The following is a 26,101-nucleotide window of genomic DNA, read 5'->3' on the forward strand; positions in this document are numbered from 1 at the left end:
TACACTGGATTCAGTTTTTGCAAATACATACACACACATGCAATCTGTTTTGTTTTCTTAATCTTCCTTTCCTGCAGGCGTTCACTCCTTGCTGGAGTCTGGTTCCACATGCAACCCTTCCATACTGCTCCAAAGTAGCCATTCTTTAGATGAACAGTGAGGGTCAGCGGCCTGGCCCAATCCAGTCCACATGCAAGCAATTCCCAGCCACAGCCACAGGATAGTGATCTGGAGCTGGAACCAGTGATGAATCTTTTCTTCCTCTCCCCACTCCAAGGTCACTGAAACCAACTGCAATGCCCCTACCATCACTTCCGTTAGGACCAACTTTCCCAATGCAGACCACCGATCGACCTCTGTGTCCTTCTGAACTATACACTGCAGTCAGTGTCCAGATGTGGCAAGACCTGGGCAACATCCAGATTGGGCTGATAAGTGGCAAGTCACATTCGAGCCACACAAGTGCCAGGCAACGACCAACTCAAACAAGAGAGAATCTAACCATCTCCCCTTGTTGTTCAATGGCATTATCATCACGGAAGCCCCCACTATCAACATCCTGGAGTTACCATTGACCAGAAACTGAACTGGACCAGCTACATAAATACTGTGGCTACAAGAGCACATCAAGGGTAAAGCAGCCTGTCTGTTTGGCACCCCATCCAGCACCTTCAACATTCACTCTCTTCACCACTAACACACAGTGGCAGCAGTGTGTACCATCTACAAGACACACTGCAGCAACTCACCAAGGCTCCTTCAACAGCACCTTCCAAACCCACGACCTCCACCACCTGCAAGTTCCCCTCCAAGAAACACACCATCCTGAATTGGAACTATATCACCAGTCCTTCCAGGTCGCTGGGTCAAAATCCTGGAACTCCCTTCCAAACAGCACATTCCCTTCCTTGGGGTGTAGGTTCACAAGACAGGTGTACCTACACCCCAAGGTTTAAGGCAGGCATGCTCACCACCACCTTCTCAAGGGCAATTAGGGATGGGCAATAAATGCTGGCCTGGCCAGCGATGCCCACATCCCATGAACGAATAACTAAAAAAAAACACTGTATAACTAGCTGACAAGCTGAACCCCATGGTCACTCACCCAGCTCCACAGAAAAGGCCCAAGAGTTTGTGCCATGATTGAGGGGGCAGGGAACACAGCAGAGAAATAGGGAACAGAATTAAATAGAAAAGAACAGCGGACAGTTTCAACTGGCACAGTGCCAATGTTTTGACAGCTGGTTAACTAGGGCTCCACTTTATTGCAAGTCTAAATTACAACCACAAATAGTGAATGTTCAACATGACATTTTATTATAGGGAGTGACAGTTGATCAGGAGTGAGTTATAGGGCTTGAGAATGTCAAATGTACAAGATGGCATTTCTGGTACTTTATGGAATTGATCATAACATTTGAGACTTCCATTCCTGGGGGAGGCATCCTTTCCAGCAACATTCCCTCCCCAAAATACCTAGCAGATAGGTTCGGGTTGGTCAGGGGGTGGGGTTTGGTAGCTCAGAGTTTTACCGTTTGTTATTGATAAAGGTTCACTAAAAATCTCAACAACTAGCATCTCCATCTCATAAGACTAAGCAGGGAAAACGGACTCTCCATGTTTGGTTTATGACTCGGAAATTTCATGGGAGCCGTCTCCAACATTGGGTATCCAGTTCCAACTTGAGCTGCTGGCTACCCTGTTTTGCCTCGTGCTGCCCCTCCCCCAAACTCACCCAGTGCCCGTCACTACTTTATACAACACACAGTAGCAACATTTTTACTTGCTACTGCCAGGAACTGGTCGCCAGGACTGTTGGCTCTGCTCCAGAACCCACAATGAACCTCAAGAGCTTGTTTCAGTCACTACCTCTGCTCTTGGTAGACTTACAAGAAAAAAAAATGCACTGCTCAATACGTTTCTGTCATACCAGACCAATTGGTCCCAGATTCCATGGCTGCTCTGTGCTGAATTAGCTGATTGCAACCAGGCCATTCCATTTGTCCCACTGCCCCTTGGGCTATGGTGATGGGAACAAAATCAGCCAATGCCCCCAACCCCAATCTCTATCCAGTAGCTGCACAGTAAAGCTGAGGGGGTGTTGGGTTAGTGTACAACAATAATACCTTCTATGCTCATCTAGCCTGCCAGTTCTACACATGAACAAAGACAGACAGGTTAGGATCCTCTGGCCCATCCAGCCTGTCCAATACAATTACCATGCCTTATGTATCAGAATAAATATACACCTCACCCCGGCCGAAACCAGGTGATCTCCTGGGAGAGGCAAAAAACCCCCCAAATAATAGATTTGTTTTTAATTCATTTATTCATTCATGAAATATGGACATCATTGACAAGTTCAGCATTTATTGCCCATCCCTAACTGAGAAGTTGGTGGTGAGCTGCCTTCTTGAACTGCTACAGTCCATGTGGTGTAAGTGCTCCCACTGTGCTATTAGGGTGGGTGTTCCAGGATTTTGACCCAGCAATGATGAAGGTAGGTCATTCTCACTGGGATACCATCACATTCAAGTAGCCCTTCTCCAAGTGCAGTCCGAAGACTGTGTTGGCATGCTATTCAGTCAAGGACGGCATCATAAAAGCTGAATCCTGTGCTACCAAAAATCCACACACGTGCACTTTGTGGCCTGGATCACTGTACAGGGATCAGGAGTGGGAAACCGGGTTGATATTCCCCTTCTTTAAACCAGGGTTTCCAAGTCTACAGATAGTAATTAACTCATCACAGATCAACAATCAAGCTTGGGTCCTTCTTAATCTGTGAAGTACTAACAGCAACTCAATAATCTGGGGAACTCACAAACTACATATTGTTCTTTGGAGACATTGTTGAGTTTAAAGTATAAATTTCCCTATTCCTGCATTGCACTGCAGTGTTTTGTCAACAAGAGCTATGCATTATACTTTTAACTCAAGTGTCAATTAAATAGACCTGGTACATGCACTTCGCTGGAAGCAATAGCTTCCAGACTTCAAGCCCTGCCCAGCAGCAGTTGGCAAATTATAGAGCTGCCCCAAAGCCTCCCCACTCAGCCATTGCTGTTCGAACATCAAACAACAGCCTCTTGTTCACTGTGGGACAGTCTACTGCAGCAGCATTCAGTCATGACAGGCAAACAAAGCTTAAACTGTGGGCCAGCTGCCAATGTAAACTCTGTGACCTGGAGGTGAACTTCCAACCTCATTTGATTTTGTGATCACTTGAGAAATGCAGACTCTCAAGTGTGCGCTGGCTACTTCCAAACCTGGTCAGTGAAACGTGGCTACAAATTGATTCTTAGGCTCCAACTTCAATCTCTGGTTCCTGTTAAGCTGGGTGCGATCAGGCAAGGCAGTGGTTGGACAGTACGATTAAAAAATCAGAAAGAGAAAGAAAGACAGACTTGCATTTCTATAGCACCTTTCAAAACCGTGGGGTGGCCCAAAGAGCTTTAGAGCCCATGAAGAGCTTTTTGAAGTGTCGTCACCAGCACAATGTGGGAAACACATCTGGCATCTAATTTTGGCACAGCAAGCTCCCACAAACAGCAATGAGATAATGACCAGATAATTTATTTCAGGTGTTAACTGAGGGACAAATATTGAAAGAGAACTCCCCTGCTCTTCTTCGAATAGTGCAGTTGAATCTTTTAGCTTCACCCGAGAGGGTAGACAGAGCCTTGTTTAACATCTCATCCAAAAGACGGCACCTCCGACAGTGCAGCACTTCCTCAGTACTGCCCTGAAACACAAAATTCAAGCTGATGCTCCCAGTCTTTCAAGTGGAAGTTGAACCTGCAACATTCTGTCCCAGAGGAGAGAGAGCTACCAACTGAGTCACAGCTTGGGCCTAGGCAGCTGAAGACACGGCCGCCAATGGTGGAGCGAAGACAAACAGGGGATGTGCAAGAAGCCAGAATTGGAGGAGCACAGAGATCTCAGAGGGTTGTAGGGCTGATGGAGGGGCTGAGGCCATGGTCTGAAAGATGAGAAATTTAAGTATGAGGTATTGTGGACGGGGAGCCAGTGTAGGTCAGCGAGTATAAGGGTGATGTGTGAATGGGAGTTGATGCAAGTTAGAATATGGGCAGCAGAGTTTTGGCTTCAAAAGAAGGAGGAACAAACACAATGAGAAGAGCATGTTAGTGGGCACCAGCACAGTGAAGGAGAATGGACACACAATACCTCTGTGAACAAACAATGCAATATTTTTGCATTGCACTGCAGTGTTTTATCAAAGGCACTCTCCTTTTGGGTGCATTTACACTACAGGACAAATTTAGACAGGCTGCATTCCTTAAAACCCAACTCTTTGACCAAGGTGTGGAGAAAAACAACTGTATAAGTTTGAAGGACCAAATGTTTCTGTGCCATGGTCTGATGTCTACCTCAGTCAAGGAGTACGAAATTAGATCCCATCTTTCAGAACCAATCCTGGCCTTACATAGAGCCTACAACACAAAAACAGGCCACTCAGCCTAATTTGGTTTGTGCTAGTATTTATGCTCTATATGAGCCTCCTTCCACTCCTTCTCATCTAATTCTACCAGCACATGTTTGTATTCTTTTTCTCCCTCATGTGTTTATCTAGCTTCCCCTTAGATGCATCTACGCTATTCACCTCAACAAATCTTTGTGGTAATGAGTTCCACATTCTAACCACCCTCTGGGTAAAGAAGTTTCTCCTGAATTCCCTATAGGATTTATGAGTCACCACCTTATTTTTGTTTTGGACCTCCCCACAAGTTCAAACATTTTCTCCACATCTACCTTACCAAACCAGGAAAACTTCATTCTTCAATTGTAACCTTTTGGGTTCAGGGCTTGACGCCTATTCAGTTACCGCAGCACTTACCCAAGTTACTATGCGTGGGCGACAAGGGATTTGGAGACAAGTCAGCTGCAGAACCTAAGAAGAATCAGAGCAGCAATAAAGATTGAGACTGGGAAGCAATTCATTTCCTTAAAATATGTTTCACTTGATCAACATGGATGGAAAGGCTGTATCTACAATAGTGGTTGGTTGGCCTCATTAGCTAACATTTCATATTTGCATATTTGATTATGAAATTAATAGCAATGTCAACAGTGACATAATCAGAATTACACAATATCCAAATAGCCTTTTATTTTAAAGAATTAACTAATCTTATCGCCTGTGTCTGCTACCTTAGTCAGCACCTCACCCCTCCCACCATCTCTTTCCCCTACAAGTGTTACGTAATCACTAGTTCTTGATGTATCTCACCTTTACTCCCACTTTCTTCAATCGTAATGATCGCCTACACTATGGCTCATCATTTAACTTTCGCAATAAAGAAACTAGATTAATTCAATTCTGAATCACACTATTGAGAAACAAAATAAACACTACCAGCTGGAGAGGGTTGAGTGTGACCTCCATGTATTTACTTAAAATTTTTTTTTAAAATGCATTAAGTTATGTTAACATTGAGGAATACTGGCTGAAATTTAAATTCTCTAACTCTCAGCCATGCTGACCAGCTAGACCCAGCATCAGCGTCCCTCACTCTAGTTTCGCAACTGGTGTGGCAATGCTACTGAGCTGAAGGGAGATGGAGTGAGGAGGGATTAAATGAGCCAGTTTCTGATTGGTGTGAGAAGGCATTGCATTGCGAGGATGGACATGTTGGGTGACCAACGGCAGGTGTGTATGTGGTTGGGGGGGGGATGCAGTGGTTGGAGGCAGGTGGTCATGTGACGAAACCTCCAGGAATATGGCCAACTAGAGTTGGCAACTCTGTTCCAGAGGAAGGAAATAATGGGGGAAAATTACACTGTGACACTGCAGCTCAGAACAGCCAGATGTAAAATAAAACTCCCTCCACTGTGCCTCCACAAGGTGCCTTATGTCTTACACGAGAATCTGCCTCCTGAGGTAGAAGCAGTGTGCTGATTCACCAGTTCCCATCTTCTCTAATTCTGGCCGCCTGTGAACTATGGCTACAAAAAGTCACCAGTTAGAATACTTTAGTACTTGAGTTGATCAGTACATACCAACTGCTTGCTCCTTAAATGGTCTTAGAGGTTTGACACACGTGTCCCTTGCTATACATTACCTGTGTCCATGCTATGGTTCATCTGATGGTCACTGGTTTCTCCATCCTCACTGATGTAACCTGGCGGTGGTGTCTCTAACCAAGAAAGAAGCAACATTGTTAAATGCATCAATGCAACACTCAGATCCACATTTTAAAGATTCTGATTGGAATAAATTTTGTTTCAACGTGAGTTTCATTTGCAGACTCCAGTTCAAAGATGGAGGGCACAGAAATCCTATCGGAGTCCTGTCGTTTTCCTAAATTGGGCTGTCCTCCCTCTGAAGGTTTTGCACTTTTGCAGTTGGTTACTAAATGGTTTCTGCCCTTGTATGTGCCTTTATCAGAAGCTCCAGTTTCATCACACTGCACATGACAAATAACAAAGTTCAACATGACCCTATTATATTTAGACACATACAACATCCTGAAATTGTTACTTTAGATTGTCAGCCTTGGTTTACAGGTGGTGCACATAACAGAGTGGGTTCAATATTCTACATTTATACATGTTTGTATTTAATTCCGGATGTGGATCATTTAGACAATCTGTTTTGTGCGTCACATGTAAACCAACTTTTAGCTCAACACATTAGTTTGAGGCAAGGTATATCATAGTCAAGGACCTCTCAAGCCCTGGCCATCGTCAGGATCTGACTCATCTATCTCCCATCTTAGAAACAGCTTCAAATGTCTTATGCAAGCTAGAGATACAATCAAACAGCCTTGGACAGGATACAGTATTGCGCACCTAATCTAATGAATCTTCTTCTCACTTTTTGTAAAGTACCTGCTAGCCACATGCTAACGATTACATTCAAGGACTATTTGCTGTTGCTGAGCCAAGAGAGACCTAAACCCCCGGTTTAAAAAAAAAGGATGGAAATGCTGAACCTGAGGTAAGAACAAAAACCTGGAAATATCAACTGAAAGAGAAAAACAGGCAAATGTTTTTGGGTGGGGATCCTTCATCAGGACACTGCTGAAAAACACCTTGCTTGAAAATGATCATTTACTTTCTCTGAAGTGGAAAGACAATGGATGAGAGGAAAATCTGAAACAGGAAAAGGGGGGGGGGGTGAATTAAAGACAGCACAAGGAATGTATCTTCTCAGTAATGTGATAGGGATGCCAGGCATGTTAACAGATGGAGGAACAGAGTGGGAAGTGTATATTGGAATATGCTGCTCCTTTGAGGTCTTATTAAACAGAATTACAGTCCTCAATCGTTCACACTATACAGATGCTCATTTTGTACCCTGTTTGTACAGTCCATCCTGCACGATAGCTGTGCTACTTGTAAATTCACACGGACCACCCACTTAATTTGGCCATTTACAGCCTCTTTCCGCCCTCCCTCTCCAATAGATACCGATACTTGCTGGGCTGTAGGTCCATGAATGGTCACCTTTCAGTCATTTCTCATGGACGAACCCTGCTAATGACTGTCCCGGGATCACTGGACAGTGATCAAAAGCAACTCTTGACCATATCTTTTCTCTCCTTTCTACACAAACAGCTCTGAGCCCAACTGCACAATTTCAACTGTTGCTTCAGTAGAGACTTAACAACTGAGCACAAGCCAGGGACTGAAGCTGGGACCTTGGACACTGGACACCGCAAGCACCCATTAGGGGAGCATCTCAGAATCATTTAACTTTCAACCAGCCTGAATCTGCACATAGACACGAACTTGCAAACTCAACTCTCATTACTCTCAGCAACAGATGACAGTAAAGAAAAAGGCAGCTTCTTACACTTAGAAAAAAAAAATCAGTCAGTTTCGGAAAAGTTGGAACTTGAGAATTATCGTCATGTGATAAGAGTATCTTCTCTGGACTTTCAGTCTCATGGCAAGATCTGAGGCCATGGCAAGTGATCACCATCAGCAATCACCCTCTTCCCCTGCAGCAGTCGCACCTCATTACAACACAACACCCATTGCAGTTTTGGAAAGAAGAAACTTGACATATTGCACCTCTTTTACCACCAGTTCAAAAGACTCATCAAAAACTGGATTGCCCCACAACAACTATGTTCCTTTAACAGTCTGTGACAGCAAGAGATGGAAACCTGATAAAGACATTTCCGAGCTGTATTCTGTATCAAGTGGTACACATTGATACAGTAGTTAAGTACATAGCAGCTCCTTTTGACACTGTGATGTGTTACAATCTGCTAACAGGCTCTGGTAAGGCTCTTTCAAATTCTGCTCCAAGATAAAACCAGCTACTCTCCTCTATTTATACATTTCACTTCTTCTGCCAATAGAATAATTTGCATTTCTAACATCACAAACAACAGGAAATGTAATTTACCAGAATGTTCCGTTAAGCACCATTTAGTACCTGGTATATAGTTGCTCTGTGGTTCAATGCCTGCTGGGAAGTTTGTATTCTCTGGAATGGAATGTGTATAGTCATCCAGGGGTGGGAATTCAGAGGGCACCTCTGTGTGTCTTGGCACAAGAACAGGAGGTAAAACTGTAAAAAAAAACACACACACACACAAAGAATAGAAAAAAAAACTTAGATTTTGTTTTATGTGAGGTCAATGCCACACTTCTCTATTTAAAGTCATGTCCTTTCCAATCCTTTCTTGGGTCTTCCAGTACCAAATGGGTGTAAGTTTGGCAAGTTTTCACCTCTTTGAGTCGTAACATTTTGGTTTAAGGCCCCACACCAAAACTTGAGTACTGATAACTAGTGCAGTACTGACAGAATGCTGCATTGTCAGAAGTACCAGTCCACTGAATGAGAGGTTAAACAGAGGCGGTTTCTTCGTGTGGATGTTTAAGATCCCATGGCACTATCTGAAAGAGCAGGAAGCTCTCGAGTGTCCTGGTCAACATGCTTCCCTTAAAACAAATTTAATGGTCTTCATGAGTACCTTTGAGACAGGGCTCGATACATTTTTGGGTACCAAGGGAATTAAGGAATCTGGGGGTTGTGCAGGAAGGTGGAGTTGAGGTTGTAGATCAGACATGATTGTACTGAATGGCACAGCAGACTCGAAGAGCCAAATGGCCTAATATTTCTTATGTTCTTCTGCTCATTTGTATTGTTTGTGCGACTTTGTTTTGTGCAGTCTGGCTACCACATTTACCTACCCAACAATAGTAACTGCACTTGAAAATAAATAATTAGGATACCTTGAGAGACATGATAAGGTGCTTTATAAATGCAAGTTCTTTCCTTGTTTCTTTCCTGCTCCATTCTTCAACCGCAGGCAAAGGCAGCAAGTTGACAAGGGGATGACTCTCCACACCTGCTCCTATCCCTCAAGGCCTTCACCAGAGTTGCTCTGTAAACAACTGCTGGGAAGTAAGTGTAAACTCTTCCTACACTATAGATGCAAATACAAGGGGCTGGATTTCTCCCCCACAGGCAGAAGCAGGTGTGACAACAATTTCCCGCTAGCAGGTGGCGTGCCAGATGACACCATGGTCCTGCCTCAGGCCTATTTTCGGGGATAGTGTATTCTGGGGTGATAGTTACCCACCTGCCAGCGGTGGGTATCCAATTAAGCCAATTAAAATGACAATTGAGGGCACTCTTCACATGCCATCTGGATCTTCCAGAATGCAGATGGGCCCCACTGATATGGCCGTATCTGGAAGGCTGGTGGCCTCCAGGCAGCAGGTTGGGGGTGCATCCTGCAAAGCAGCCCAACATGGATCCGCTGGGCTGTGAGGGCCGGAGCCGCAGCTGCAGGCCTTCCCATAGAGGGGTTTCACCTCCACGATGAAGGCCAGGCAGCTGTCGCCACAGTTAATTTTGATGATTTCTTCAGAGGGCATGTTGAGGCACTCTTGTGGTCCCTCGACCTGCCTCAGCAGCACCCACCTCCCCAGGTGGGGCTGCCGAGGCTCCAGAGCTACCGGCTCTCTGATTGGGCCTGCAGCTTTGCGAGCCCGTATGCCATCCTTAATTGAATGGCAACTGCAGAGGCAGCCAATTAGGAGGCTGTCCCACAGAAGGTATTGAACCAGTTTTTCTGCAGGCTCGGGACCCGATTTGGTCCCGGTATTCTGAAGCCTGCGGGAAAATCCAGCCCAAGATCCTTAGCCCCCCACCATTCGTCATCCAACCCCCTGTAAGCCCCAATGGTGACATGCACTACCAGAATAGATTCGATCCCTGGTCAGTGCTGTAAGCTGATTTCAGCTGGGCACTGCTAACGGACCCAGAAGTAAAGCATGGCTACCCGACCAGACCCGACGACATGTGTTGGGTTCAGGTTGGGTCTCTCTTCCGGGTCCGGCATTTGGGCTCAGGTCAGGTCGGGCTGCTTCCTGTCATGTAGGCTCTGATCAAAGTCAGACGCATCTTTTGGCTCTTCTGCCCTGAACCTAGATCTTTATACTCCCCTTCAAATTGACAATTGATGCAATTCCATTTTAAATGATTCAGCCTCCACTGTAGCTGGTGTAAGCTGATTCCACACAAAATGCATCTGCGCATCACGATATCCGTTCCTTGAGTTATTACAGCTTGTGGTTTTACACTTATGTCGTCTGATCTACATGTTACTATCTAAACACTCTCTCCACATTCATCTCATTAATCTCCTTTCAGTGAAAAACTTGGTTAGCTAAGAACCATCAGGAAAGACTGAACAGGCTGGGGCTCTTCTTTTTTTTTTATTCATTCATGGGATGTGGGCGACACTGGCCAGGCCAGCATTTATTGCCCATCCCTAATTGCCCTTGAGAAGGTGGTGGTGAGCTGCCTTCTTGAACCGCTGCAGTCCATTTGGGGTAGGTACACCCACAGTGCTGTTAGGAAGGGAGTTCCAGGATTTTGACCCAGCGACAGTGAAGGAACGGCGATATAGTTCCAAGTCAGGATGATGTGTGACTTGGAGGGGAATGTGCAGGTGGTGGTGTTCCCATGTATTTGCTGCCCTTGTCCTTCTAGTTGGTAGAGGTCACGGGTTTGGAAGGTGCTGTCTAAGGAGCCTTGGTGCATTGCTGCAGTGTATCTTGTAGATGGTACACACTGCTGCCACTGTGCGTCGGTGGTGGAGGGAGTGAATGTTTGTAGATGGGGTGCCAATCAAGCGGGCTGCTTTGTCCTGGATGGTGTCGAGCTTCTTGAGTGTTGTTGGAGCTGCACCCATCCAGGCAAGTGGAGAGTATTCCATCACACTCCTGACTTGTGCCTTGTAGATGATGAACAGGCTTTGGGGAGTCAGGAGGTGAGTTACTCGCCTCAGGATTCCTAGCCTCTGACCTGCTTTTATAGCCACAGTATTTATATGGCTACTCCAGTTCTGTTTCTGGTCAATGATAGCCTCTTGGATGTTGATAGTGGGGGATTCAGCGATGGTAATGCTGTTGAATGTCAAGGGGAAATGGTGAGATTCTCTCTTGTTGGAGATGGTCATTGCCTGTCACTTGTGTGGCGCGAATGTTACTTGCCACTTATCAGCCCAAGTCTGGATATTGTCCAGGTCTTGCTGCATTTCTACACGGACTGCTTCAGTATCTGAGGAGTCACGAATGGTGCTGAACATTGTGCAATCATCAGCGAACATCTCACTTCTGACCTTATGATTGAAGGAAGGTCATTGATGAAGCAGCTGAAAAGCAGAGGTTTGAGGGGTGGTCTTTAAAATTATGAACGGCTTTGACGGGGAGACATAGAGAATATATTTACACTTATGGGGGAGACCATATCTAAAGATCATAAATATAAAATAGTCACTAACAAATTCAATAGGGAGTTCAGGAGAAGCTTCTTTATCCAGAGAATGTAGAACTCACTACCACAGGGAGTAGATGAGGTGAATAGTGTAGATACATTTAAGGTGAAGCTAGGTAAGTACAGGAGGGGGGAAAGGAATAGAAGGATTTCCTGATCGGGTCAGGTGAAGTAGGACTTGAAGGAGGCTCATATGAAGCATTATCAGCAGAGACCAGTTGGGCCAAACGGCCTGTTCCAGTGTTGTAAATTCCATGCAGTTTCCCAGCCCACTGATCTTACCGCTGCTTGTTATGGAGCTCTGGAATGTACACTTACCTGGCGTCTCCACTCTTTGGTAATGGTACGGATTCACGCAGACCTCATCCTTCTTCATGTGAAAGGCAAACTCACACATTTCCATGGCTCGAAGCTCATGGTGACTGTGAAGGTCCGGCCAACGCCAGAGGCGACAGTAGATGACATGGGGTAGACCTTTCCGATGGGACACTTGGAGTCTTCCATCAAGAGACCTGAGAGGAAAGCGTACAAGTCAGTCAGAACTAAGGTTCAAGAGCAGGATACTCACTCATCTTAAAATGCATCTAGTTTTATTATCCACATGAATAATTTTTAACAATAATGATGTGATTTGACCAAGAATGAGTCAGAAAACAGCAGTCAATTAAAGTTGTTTAAACAGACAATGTAAATTACAAAGAACTTTGGAATGTTGCAGGCATGCATCATTTCTTTCTGTCTCACTTTTTGTTTGGGGTTTTTGTGCTCATTGAAGTGAAGGAAGTTAATTCTTGGGAAAGGAATACCTTTCCATTTAGGGCAGTGTCTGGACCAAACCAGGCACAGCAAGGGTTAGATGCACAGTAATACTCCTGCCACAAATACCCCTACAACATGCCTCAGTCCAACATCAGTAGCTTCACCAATGGGAGTTTTCCCCATTTCCACACCAGCCATCTTGTGACCTCTGAGTGAGATTGTTAATTGAAGAAGGAACTTAGAGTGCCCTATCAAAAGGAAATTGGATGGGCACTTGAAGGAAATAAATTTGCAGAGCTACAGGGATCAAGCAGGGGAGTGGGACTGACTGGTTTGCTCTGTGGAGAGCTGGCACGGACTTGATGAGCCAAATGGCCTCCTTCTGTGCTGTAAATGACTATGACTCTATCACATCCTCAGAACCTCACAAAGTAACAATCAATGAATTCCTTTTTGAGGTGCAGTCACTGTTGTTAAGAAAGTAAACATAAATACACTTTTATGCTGTGGCCTCAAACACATCAGAACTGTCCAAATTCTCTTCATGTAGGACACTCACACAATTTACATTACAGTTCAAATGATAAATTATAAGTACAATTATTTATATAAAAATGGAAGCAAGCAGGATGAGGTGGCTCATGGAGAAAAACACTGGCACAGAGTTGATGGGCTGAATGGTGTTTTTCTGCACTGTAGCATCCTGTGATTCTATTGCCAGTGTCAGTCTTCCAATTCACAGTATCAGTCTCAAGTCACTTTTAAGTACAGGAATGCAGCCAAATGCAAATCCACAAGTCTCCCTTCCACCGGCTACACATTTATAGTGTAAACAAGCCCAGAGTTCCAGGAACCAACAGGAACATAAGCCCAGGAGCGTGTGGGTCTACAATTCTGCCATTGGGATATGGCCAGTGGTTTCTATAACATCAGCATGGATGTGAATGAAAGAGACAGTGTCCCTGTGTTAAGAGCAGAACCCGGCTGACCTACCGAGACTGGCTTGCCAACCCAAATGTAAAAATGGGGGGGCAGGGTGAAGAAGTCCCTCTCTCCACAATAGAATGCGAAGTGTAGGACCTTCAGTATACACACTCCTCGTGGAGAGCGTGTCAACAGCGAACACTGGTATTATTGTGCCCTTCTCTACATCAAAGCTCTCAGCACTGGGTAAATGCCAAGATTGAGTTCCACGATTGGAAAAAGCAAGGCTGATCACAAACCGATTTCAGAGAACTCAATTTTTTCCTTTAAAAAAATTGGAATCCTTCAAAAAGGTGGCATTGTTTAACTAAAATAATCAGGATTTGGCCTTAAGGTGTCAGTCATGGCTCAGGGGGCAGCACACTTGCCTCTAATTCAGAAAGTTGTGGGTTCAAGCCTTACTCCAGAGACTTGAGCACATAATCCAGGCCGACACTTAGAGTCATAATGTCACAGAGAGCTACAGCACCGAAACAGGCCCTTCGGCCCGCGCCGACCATCAACCACCCATTTATACTAATCCTATATTAACCCCATTTTCCCTCTCACATCCCCACCTTCCCTCAATTCTCCTAGCACCTACCTACATTCGAGGCAATTTTTACAATGGCCAATTTACCTATCAACCCGCAAGTCTTTGGCATGTGGGAGGAAACCAGAGCACCCGGAGGAAACCCACGCGGTCACAGGTAGAACTTGCAAACTTCGCATAGGCAGTACCCAGAACAAAATATGGGTTGCTGGAGCTGTGATGCTGCGATGCTAACCACTGCATCGCCCTTCCAGTGCTGTACTGAGGGAGTGCTGCACTATTGAGAGGTGCCATCTTTCAGATGAGACATTAAACTGAAGCCCTGTCTGCCCGCTCAGGTGGATGTGAAAAAAAATCATATAGTACTATTTGAACAGCAGGGGGGAGTTCTCCCCAGTGTCTTGACCAATATTTATCCCTCAATCAACATCTCAAATATAGATTAACTGATCATTATCACTTTGCTGTTTGTGGGAGCTTGCTGTGCACAAATTGGCTCTCACGTTTCTACATTACAATAATGACTACACTTCAAAAGGTACTCCACTGGTTGTAAAGCCCTTTGGGATGTCCCGAGGTCAAGAAAGGCACTATATAAATGCAAGCCTTTGTTTCTAAATGAATCAGGAGGACATGTAGTGTCAGTGAGTGAAAAGTAATCTCACTCTCAGCACACAGAGTTTCCAAGATCCATTGAGCTGCGCTCAGTTGCCCAATGACAGAAAAATTAACACAGGAAATTCACTACTCTTTTTGTCATTTCAGAACAGTACGGTTGTCAGCATTAGAAGAAAGTGAAAGAGAGAACATATCTCAAAAGAGTCAAAAACAGAAAGGGGGCACGCCTGGTGGGAATCAGTCAAGAAATACACTCCTCGGTGTGACCCTGAGCCTTAGAGCCCAGGCCATAGAAGACAAGAACTAGGAGCAGAAGTAGGCCATACAGCCCTTCGAGCCTACTCCGCCTCTCAATACGATCATGGCTGATCTTCTATAACAACTCCACTTTCCCACCCTATCCCCATATGCCTTGATTCACTTAGTGCCCAAAAGTCTATCAATCACGGTCTTGAATATACCCAACAACTGAGCATCCACAGCCCTCTGGGGTAGAGAATTCCAAAGATTCATAACCCTCTGAAGAAATTTCTCATCGCAGTCCTAAATGGCCAACCCCTTATCGTGAGACTATGACTCCTGAGTTCTAAATTCTCCAGCCAGGGGAAACACCCTCTCAGCATCTACTCTGTCGAGTCCTATGACAATTTTATACCTTTCAATGAGATAAAGTCTCATTCTTCTGAATTCCAGTGGAGAGGCCCATTCTACTCAATCTCTCTAAATGGCTCCAAACTGAATCCAGCAGTCAATTTTGAGTTAGCTGATCCCCAGCCTGGCGCTGCTAAATTGGGCCTCCATATCGCCAAGCCAATGGAGGAAGGATGTCTACATGTCTGGGAAGCATTTCATTGCCGAGGCTGAGAAAGGTTGAGTGAGGACAATGTCAGGATTGGCTTTGATAGCCCCTCCAACACTCAGTCTTGGCTCACGCAACTTACATATAGAAACCTCGTTGAACAGTACCAGCTTCAGAGGCAGAAAACTAGATAATTACCCGGTGCCCCTGCCCATGGGAAGGGATGGAGGTGAGGGGCGGGGGGGGGGGGGGTTGGTATTCTTCACTAAATAAGTTAGGTCATACCTATAGAGTAGTGGCAAATAGTGAAGGGCCCCCATGAGGCCAACACCAGTGCTGTCTTGGGTTGAGGTTATGGGAGCTATACAGAACTTTAGTTAGGCCACACTTAGAATATTGCGTGCAATTCTGGTCGCCACACTACCAGAAGGATATGGAGGCTTTGGAGAGGGTACAGAAGAGGTTTACCAGGATGTTGCCTGGTCTGGAGGGCATTAGCTATGAAGAGAGGTTGGATAAACTCGGATTGTTTTCACTGGAACGACGGAGTTGGAGGGGCGACATGATCGAGGTTTACAAAATTATGAGCGGCATGGACAGAGTGGATAGTCAGAAGCTTTTTCCCAGGGTGGAAGAGTCAGTTACTAGGGGACATAGGTTTAAGGTGCGAGGGGCAAAGTTTAGAGGGGATGTACGAGGCAAGTTCTTTACACAGAGGGTGGTGAGTGCCTGGAACTTGCTGCCGGGGGAGGTGGTGGAAGCAGGTTTAAGAGGCATCTTGACAAATACATAAATAGGATGGAAATAGAGGGGTACGGTCCCCGGAAGTGCAGAAGGTTTTAGTTTAGACAGGCATCAAGATCGGCGCAGGCATGGAGGGCCGAATGGCCTGTTCCTGTGCTGTACTGTTCTTTGTTCTTTGAATCATATACTCATAGGACTGTACCTCTGTCTTCAGGAGAGCTGGGAAGAAAATATTGGGGTGGGGGGGGGGGGGGGGGGGGGGAGAAAACATAGACCAGATGGGCAGAATGGCCATCTTTTGTGTCATTATTGCTATATGACATACTCAGCAAACAGCATTAAAACTTGAAGCATAATTCTTGTTGAGACCATTCTGCATTAAATGAGAATGCAAAAACTAGGAACGCAGCCAGGGCTCAATCAGCCTGCTTACATGAGGCATATGCACTTATTCTGAGTCACAGCAAGTTTTATTCACATATATGAGGTAGCAAATGTTTTACTCCTTAGTAACAGGGGTAACCAATAAATATTGGATCTGTGCATGCCCTCAGGCATTTATATGGTAACATATTAACTGATCCACACAGACCAGGAAGGTTTGATCATTGGCCTTGTGTTGAGTTAACTGATCTCAAACCTGAGAAGGACACCAAGGCGCTACCATTGATCTCAGTGGTGCTAGGTTAATGATAGGAACAACTGGTCAGATTTCCAGCTCCTGATCAGAATTCTGCACCCTTTGTTGGGAAGGGCCCATATGTAGCCATTTGAATGAGAACAGGAGCAGGGCTATCCAACATTGTAGGAACCCGTCGTTCAGTTTGTCTCAAGTCAACAATGCTTTCGATCGCTACGTCCTCGGATATATTTTATAAATATATGATTAAAGAGCCTGATGACATTCATTGTCACTCAAACAAGGCATTGGAGAGCACTCAAGGAACCATACCACAGCAAGCAGACAGCACCTTGACAAGAGAAGGTGAGGTGAAAAAAAAAGTCATGGATAACTTAATTCACACAGAGGGCTGCTAGAACAGGGAATGCTTTATCACAACCAGGTATTGACACAGAGATCAGGACATCATTGAACAGTGAATTGGATTAAGTATTTCAAAGCAAGAAAGTAAAAGGATATGGGCATACCCCACCCCCCCCCACCCCCCAACCCACCCCCGATATAGAAAGATTTGTATTTCTATAGCACCTTTCAAAACCTCAGGACATTCCAAAGCACTTTACAGCCAAGGAAGTACTTTTGAAGTGTAGTCACTGTTGTAATTTGGGAAACCAATTTGCAGACAGTAAGCTTCCCACAAAAAGCAATGTGATAATGACCAGATAATCTGTCTTTAGGTATTGGTTTGGGGATAAATACTGGCCAAGACACCGCTGAGAACACCCTTGCTCTTGCTCAATAAGTGGCCATGGGATCTTTTATGCCCACCTGAGAGGGCAGACAGGGCCTTGGTTTAACATTAGATTTGAAAGACAGCATCTCTGACAGTGCAGCACTCCCTCAGCACTGCACTGGGAGCATCAGCCTAGATTTTTGCGCTTAAATCTCTGGAATGGGGCTTGAACCGACAACCTTCTGACTCGGAGGCGAGATTGCTACCCACTGAGCCACAGCTGACACTAACCCGACGGACTAAATGGCCTCCTTCTGTGTTGTAACATCTGTATTTCTGCCAACACGTCAACAAGCACATAGCGCAGACCAGCCTTCGTCCCAGAAAACACAACTGAGAGAGAATCGCTGCTTGCTGATACATCACAGGGCAAGCTGTTACACATCATAACAGGCAAAGCTCTTTCTGAAACTTTGCCTAATTACAAGGTTCTTCTGCACACTGGGATTTATGCCACGTCTGTAAGATGTGGGTCAGAGTTCAAAACATTTTTCAACTGCATTCAAATTTTTAAAAGAAACAGAAAACAGACAAAATTGCTCTTTTTTCCCCCATCTTAAATAAAAACAAGGCTCGAAGTTTGAGAGTTAAGTTGCACTAAAACTCATCCTTGCAATCCAACAACTTTCTGCCTCGTTTCACCTTTTGTGTTTTTGTGCCAAGTTCTTTGATAAGATCATTGCCAAAGTACTTACTTTTCCTTTGCCCTCCCACACCCCACCCCCACCATAGCGCTGAAGGCACTGGCTCATGCTGGGAGCTGGGATACAGCTGCTTAGCTTTCTGTACTTCACCCAGATAGACATCCTCCACCTGTAAGCCTGGACAGTGAATGACAGTGTGCCATTCAACCAGGAGGGGCATTGTAGTCATGCCCAATTATACCTAAAATGGAAAGATTTGCAGGGCTACAGGGAAAGCGTGGGGCTAACTGGATAGCACAAAGAGCCAACACAAGCACAGTGGGCTGAATGGCCTCCTTATATGCTGTTTGATTCAATGTCCTTGATTTACATCTGCACACACATGCACTTTCACAGCAGACGTAACTTGGCAGAGATCAGCTACTTCAATTGACACAAGGAATCAAAAACATAGCTAGCAGCCGCACTTGTGCCCCATAGTGTTTTCCAGCAAGGCAGCTCCATATCTCACACTTATCTCTTCTCAGCCAGACTATGGAAAAATGCAGAGAGATAGAGAGGAAACAGAATACAAGTGTGACCGTGTGTGCAAGAGAAACAAAGGAGAGCAGGAGAGGACAAAATGAGGAGACCCTGGGAAGTGCAAGAGAAAGAGGAAAGAAGAATAAGATGAGAGAGGAAGAGAGGAATGAAAGAGAGAGAAGACGACAAGAGAAAGGGAGAGCAAGGAGGCAGAGGAAGCAAGGTAAGAGTAAGGAGAGAAGATAGAGAGCTGGCAAGCAGGTGAGGAGAGAAAGCATGAGTGATGAGGCTCAAGTGGAAGAAGAGGTGAAAGAGAGCAAGAAGAGGAGAGCGAGTGAGAGAGAGAAACCAAGGACACATGAGAAACACAGGAGATACATTAATGCTGCTTCGCTCTCCTCAGCGATCCATGTTATGCATCCAGCTCCCACTTTTAGTGCAATGTGAGGTACACACAACTCTCTGAAACTAGCGGTTAGAAATTACTGTACAAAATGAGAGTACAAAGGCTCAAATTGTTCGCATGACATTTCTTTGTTCCCTATTTTAACAGCAGCATGTAGCCCAGCCTGCCTGTTTCAGCAGCCAGAATTAATCCAATACACACATATCTGGTTCATTCCAACCATTTAAATGTTGAGTCACCACCCATCCGGTTTTGGATCAGACATGCTTGTTTTTGGATGAGACGCCCAGAGCTTTCCCAAATCTAAAAATTGGGACCCAAAGACTGTTCTTAAAATAAAAAAGTCCACCGTTTCCTTGTGTCGTGACCTGGAAAATGTCGCAGTGAAGTTTTTTTTTTAAGCAGAATGTGTTTTAAATGAGCAGCAAAGCAAATTGTGTCCCAATCCCACCCCTAATGAGCTGCCTCAATCCTGCCACCTGACTTTAAAACTTGGCCAAGAAGTGGCAATGCAAACCAAGGAACTAGAATCGCTCCAACACGGGACAAAGAGTTTCATAGGCAAGTGCACAGTACAGGCACTGCTCTCACTGTACAGGCAGTCAGGCAGGCACATGCTGAGCCACACACCAGTTGGTTTGGCTCAAGCCACATGCACACCTCCCAAGACCTGAGACACTGAAAATGGATGCTGATGAATGCCATTTACAGACAAAAGCAAAATACTGAGGATGCTGGGAATCCAAGATAAAAACAGAAAATGCTGGACGTACTCAGGAGACATCTCCTTCACAGTGATATGCACTTCCTGCAAGCAATTGCCAGGCAAACAGATAGGGCAGATTGCGAGAAACTATTTCCGCTGTTTGGGAGGCTAGGACTTGGGGGCAGAGACAAAAATTTAGAGTCAGAACTTTCGGAAGTGAAGTTAGGAAACACTTCCTCACACAAAGGGTGGGAAAATTTTGCAACTCTCTTCTGCAAATGGCAATTGATTTTAGTCCAACTGTTAATTTTAAAACTGAGAACAATAGGTTTTTCTTATCTAAAGGTATTAAAGGGATAGGGGCAAAAGGCATGGAGTTAGCTTGCAGATCAGCCATGATCTCATTGAATAGTGGAACAGGCTCGAGGGGCTGAATGGCCTCCTCTTGTTCCTATGTAATGGGGGCAGTAAACAGATTGTTCTTATTTTCAGCATTGCCCTGAAGAGACCGTCACTGCACACACATACAGTTACTCTTGCAGGCACACACAAACAGGGCTACCAAACTCTCGGTTTGAATTACAACATACACTTGCATTTCTACAGCACTCACCATATGCAGGAAGACATCTCAAATCATTTTACATTAGACACGATGAGCTAGAAAGCTTACAAACAGCTTTAAAGAGGAAAATTAACCAGCTGAATACCAGCCTTTAACTACAGGCCTCAGGACAGGGAAAATAAAAAAAAGTTAGATTGAAAGTGCAGCAACACACAAGCTCATTATAACCGAGTTGCAGGGACACCCAACATTCCAGCAATGTTACCCGAGGCGAGAAACCTGAAGTAGAGTGAAACCTGCACAAACGGACACTCCCAAAAAAGACACAAATAACTTGTCGTAAATGAGGTACTCAAACCACAGACACACACAAATTCTGAAATACGGAGAGCCTTCAATACATCAAGTACCTTTTAAAGAAAAATTTGCATTTATGTAGCACCTTTCATGATCTCAGGACACCCCAAAGTGCTTTACAGTCAATTAAGTACTTTTGAATTGGAATTCTAATGTAGGAAGTGCGGCAGCCAATTTGAGCAGAGCAAGCTCCTACAAACAGCAATGTGATAATGGCCAGATAATCTGTTTCTGTGATGTTGAAGGATAAATGTTGGCCAGGACACCAGGGAGAACTCTCCTGCTCTTCTTTGAAATAGTGCCTTGGGATCTTTTATATCCACCCGAGAGGGAAGACAGGGGCTCGGTTTAATGTCTCATCTGAAAGACAGCACTCCCTCAGAACTCCAGTCTCTGAAGTGGGGCTTGAATCCACAAATCTCTGACTCAGAGGCAACAGTGCTACCAACTGAGTCTTGGCCAACACTACCGTTTTGTGACTTAAAACACAAGGCACACAGCCTGGTACAAAGCCGCTGTATCTGGAATTTCCACTGGGTTGAGACCACTAGCGCTTCCCCCTTTCCAGCTGGCTTCTTTTCTGTGCACCAATTCTCGTGAGGTCCGCATATACCAGTCAGTGTGAGGTGGCAGCAGGTTTTGAGAAAGAAATGGCTTTTGTGGAAGAGGGAGCTCTTTGCCCAGCAGGCACAGTAGCAGAGAAACCACTCTATTTCTGGGATAGAATGCTTGCATGGCTCTGTCCCAAGGAGATAAAGTGGTTTCTCTGCCACTATCGATGCTGGGTAAAGAATACCCCTCTCTACTGAATTTTTCCTACAGTACATATAATGGCCATTTTGAAAATAAGGACACATTAAACAGACATCTGATGCCAGCCTCAAAAGGTGTCTGTATTAACAGGTTTCACTCTACACAAAGGCACGGTTTGCTCCAATAGATGATTTAGAAATTACTGAAGGGTGTGAATGCCAAAAGGTGAAAAGTTTATTTTCTGGGGATATCAAGGTTACTCCCCTCGCCGAGAAAACATTGTGGTCTTTGAAACACTTTTCTGGGTACATTTTCTGGAACTTGAGAGCCTCCTGTAACTCTCACCAAACATAGTTTTGACAGACACATTGGCTGGAATTTGATGTGTTGGCAGAGGCCCTGCCCACCGGCTTAAAAGTCAGGAGTGAGTCCACCTCCACCCGGCCTGGAAGTCACACAGCAATTTTGCACGGCCCAGGCACTTAAGTGGTCCCGCCTCCGGGCTGCCGGCCAGAGCGCTGGTAGCTCCTCCGTCCCAGCATGAGGGGCAAGAGGGATGCTGGCCCCAAAAATGATAATTGGGATTTCGGGCCGTGCCAGGGACAATCGGCTGGGCCCCGGCGAGGGGAATGGGGGGCGATCAGGAGGGCATGGGGAAGTGCTCTAGAGTGGGAGCGGCTTATGCTCCTTGCAGGGGGCGGGGGGTGCACTCAGTGTATATAAATATACAAACTGGGTGGTTTTATTTTAATAAAAAAAAATCAACAGATGAAACTCTCCGCCGAACAAAGGCGGTGGAGGGGTGCCACCACCCAGTAAACGGGACCTGGAACAAGCAGGCATAAGGTGCTTGAGCAGGAGGCCTCTCCCACCACGCCCCCCCACCCCCGGGCCCGCGAGGAGGCCGACTGGTGGTACCAGATGGCCTGCTCAGCTAATGGTGCTCAGCTGCTGTTGGCAACGGGAGGAGGCTCTTAAAGGGCCTCAATTGACCTGGGGCGGGCGGGCAGGCAGTTTGCCACCTCCCCTGCTGCTGGTAAAATGGCAGCGGGGCAGATAGGCACTGGGAATGGCATCCCCCCTCCCAGTCAATTTTACATCTCCCCCGGCTGCCTCCAGCCCAGTTCCTGGGGGGGGCGGGATTTGTAAAATTCGAGCTATGGAGTCACACACAAGATATGTTTTCAAAAAGGGGAAGCTAGCTAAACACATGTGGGAGAAAGGAATAGAAGGATGTGTTGATAGGGTGAGGTGAAGTAGGGTGGGAGGAGCAGCCTTAACACCAGCATGGACCATAGGAAAATAGGAACATAGGAAGATAGGAACAGGAGTAGGCCATTCAGCCCCTCGAGCCTGTCCCGCCATTCAATGAGATCATGGCTGATCTGCAGCCTAACTCCATATACCTGCCTTTGGCCCATATTCCTTAATATCTTTGCTTAACAAAAATCTATCTCAGATTTAAAATTAACTGTTCTAGCTTCAACTGCTGTTTGTGGGAGAGAGTTCCAAACCTCTACCACCCTTTGCGTGAAGAAGTGCTTCCTAACATCTCTCCTGAACGGTCTGGCCCTAATTTTTAGACTATGCCCCCTAGTTTTAGAATCTCCAACCAGTGGAAATAGTTTATCTTTATCTAGCCTGTCTTTTCCTGTTAATATCGTGAAGACTTCAATCAGATCACCCCTTAACCTCCTAAATTCCAGCGAAAACAGGCCTAATTTGTGTAATGTCTCCTCGTAATTTTAACCCCTGTAGTCCAGGTATTCTTGTAAACCTACGTTGCACTCCCTCCAAGGCCAATATATCCTTCCTAAGGTGTGGTGCCCATAACTGCTCACAGTACTCCAAGTGGGGTCTAACCAGTGTTTTGTACAGCTGCAGCATAACCTGTGTCTTTATACTCCAATCCTCTAGATATAAAAGGCTAGCATTCCATTAGCCTTTTTGATTATTTTCTGCACTTGCTCGTGGCATTTTAAAGATCTATGCACCTGAACCCCCAAGTCTCTTTGGACATCCACTGTACTTAACCTCTTCCTATTTAGAAGGTACCCGACTCTATCCCTTTTTGGTCCAAAATGGATAACCTCACAATTGCCCACATTGAAATCCATCTGCCACAGTTTTGCCCACTCACCTAGTCTGTCAATATCTCCTTGCAATTTTATGCTGCTATCATCTAGACTGTCTACAATGCCGCCTAACTTTGTATCATCAGCAAATTGGGATATATGACTTACTATGCCATCATCCAAGTCGTTAATGAATAATGTGAATAATTGAGGCCCCAACACAGATCCCTGCGGGACACCACTAGTCACATCCTGCCAATCAGAGTACTTACCCATTATCCCCACTCTCTGTCGCCTACCACTCAACCAACTTTCTAATCATGTCAATAATTTGCCCTCAACTCCATCGAATTCTACCTTAGTTAACAGTCTCTTATGTGGAGCTTTGTCAAATGTCTTCTGGAAGTCCATATAAATAACATCCATGGACTCTCCCCTGTCCACTACCTTAGTCACCTCTTCAAAAAATTCGATGAGATTAGTCAGGCATGACCTTCCCGTTATGAATCCATGCTGGCTGTCCCTGATCAACTGAAATTTTTCTAGGTGTTCAGTCATCCTATCCCTGATTATCGACTCCAGCAACTTGCCCACCACAGATGTCAGGCTAAAATAAAAGCAAAATACTGCGGATGCTGGAAATAAAAACAAGAAATGCTGGAACCACTCAGCAGGTCTGGCAGCAGATGCTGCCAGACCTGCTGAGTGGTTCCAGCATTTCTTGTTTTTACCACAGATGTCAGGCTAACTGGTCTGTAATGTCCTTGGTTCCCCCTTTCACCCTTCTTAAAAAGTCGAGTGACATGCAACTTTCCAATCCAGAGGGACCACTCCTGAATCTCGGGAACTCTGAAAGACTATAGTTAGGGCATCTACAATGTGCTCCCCTACTTCCTTTAACACCCTCGGATGGAAACCATCAGGTCCTGGGGATTTCGCAATCTTTAGTTCCATTAATTTCCTTTTTACTGATGTTTTACTTACTTTAATTGTATTAAGTCCCTGTCCCCTGTCAGCTATTAATGTTTGACCAGTTGGACTGAATAGCCCGTATCTGTACTGTGCATTGTGTAATTTCTTCTGCAAGAGTTCTAGCCACTTTAAATGCCAAAAGTAGCTGTGGAGACCTCTGTCCAACTTTACAGTGTCCAGTTCCTTCCACTGGGAATTTAACTCCAGATGCAAGTGATTCTTATGATTGTAGGTGTATGTTATAAAAGATTTCCAATCATTCCAAACAGCAGCACATTCAACATACACAAGACCAAACCAGTTCTGGACACGACTGAAAACCAGTGGATTACCTATGTTGAGGGGATGCTGATTTAACCACTTCAAATAATTTTGAAGAGGGTCAGTCAACATCCTCGAAGCAAGATCCCAATAAAGGGTTAGACCCATTAATCTGCCTTCTCCTCCCTCATCTAACCAGCATCTGAAAGAGATTAGAGATACAGCACTGAAACAGGCCCTTCGGCCCACCAAGTCTGTGCCGAACATCAACCACCCATTTATACTAATCCTACACTAATCCCATATTCCTACCAAACATCCCCACCTGTCCCTATATTTCCCTACCACCTACCTATACTAGTGACAATTTATAATGGCCAATTTACCTATCAACCTGCAAGTCTTTTGGCTTGTGGGAGGAAACCGGAGCACCCGGAGAAAACCCACGCAGACACAGGGAGAACTTGCAAACTCCACACAGGCAGTACCCCGGAATCGAACCCGGGTCCCGGATCAACCATGATCGCATAGTGGAGTGGGCTCGAAGGGCTGAATGGCCTACTCCTGCTCCTTTTATGCTATGATTAGCTTACTGTGCATTTTGAAAATTTTCTATTTGTATTGATAGCTTGAGATTAATTAAATGGAGTGGGAGGAGAATCATGTGGAGCACAATCTCCAGAATGGACCGGTTGGGTCAAATGGCCTGTTTCTGTGCTATGAGTTCTATGTACTTTTAAAACTTTAAAATCTACAAGGATAGAAATGACTGTTGGTAATAATAGCAAACCAAAATTTAATACATTTATGGGACAATCTTCTCTGCTATTTTAATAGGGGGGCATTAAAATAATCAGGCTTCATACCTCAAATGCAGACAGCAATGTCACACAAATATGTTAAGCTTTCATCCACCATCTTCACCAACAGCCCATTGTGCTCTTTTGAGCCTTTCGAACAGGTTTGTTTTGCTGGAAGTAAAATTATGCACTGCAACCGTTAATAAAAAGCTCACACTAAGGCTCAGGTGGGTTTCTGGAGATGGGAGACGGGGATCTAGAGAGGGAGAAACAGATTGAAATCAGCTAGTGTGAGCTGCAGAGGTTGAGTTGGTTGGTTAGGCACTGGGATGCAAAGGGATCGAGACAACAACCAGTAGGCATCTTGGACACAATGGAGTGCGAGCATGCACAGGGATATTGCTAGAGTTAATCCAGATAGA

General features: G+C 45.2%; 1 protein-coding gene across 2 annotated transcripts in view; it reads right to left on the reverse strand.

Annotated features, from left to right (window-relative positions):
- smad3b (SMAD family member 3b) overlaps positions 1-26,101 on the reverse strand; it is a 124,262-nt gene that overhangs the window by 22,640 nt on the left and 75,521 nt on the right. For both annotated transcript variants that reach the window (XM_068018169.1, XM_068018168.1), the window contains exons 2-5: positions 12,086-12,279; positions 8,411-8,545; positions 6,084-6,158; positions 4,859-4,912 (exon numbers count right to left, since the gene is read on the reverse strand). In XM_068018169.1, the coding sequence (XP_067874270.1) occupies positions 4,859-4,912; positions 6,084-6,158; positions 8,411-8,545; positions 12,086-12,279 (458 nt within the window). The remainder of the gene's footprint in view (positions 1-4,858; positions 4,913-6,083; positions 6,159-8,410; positions 8,546-12,085; positions 12,280-26,101) is intronic.

The sequence above is a fragment of the Heterodontus francisci genome, chromosome 38 (genome assembly GCF_036365525.1).
Source record: "Heterodontus francisci isolate sHetFra1 chromosome 38, sHetFra1.hap1, whole genome shotgun sequence".
Taxonomy (NCBI): Eukaryota; Metazoa; Chordata; class Chondrichthyes; order Heterodontiformes; family Heterodontidae; genus Heterodontus; species Heterodontus francisci.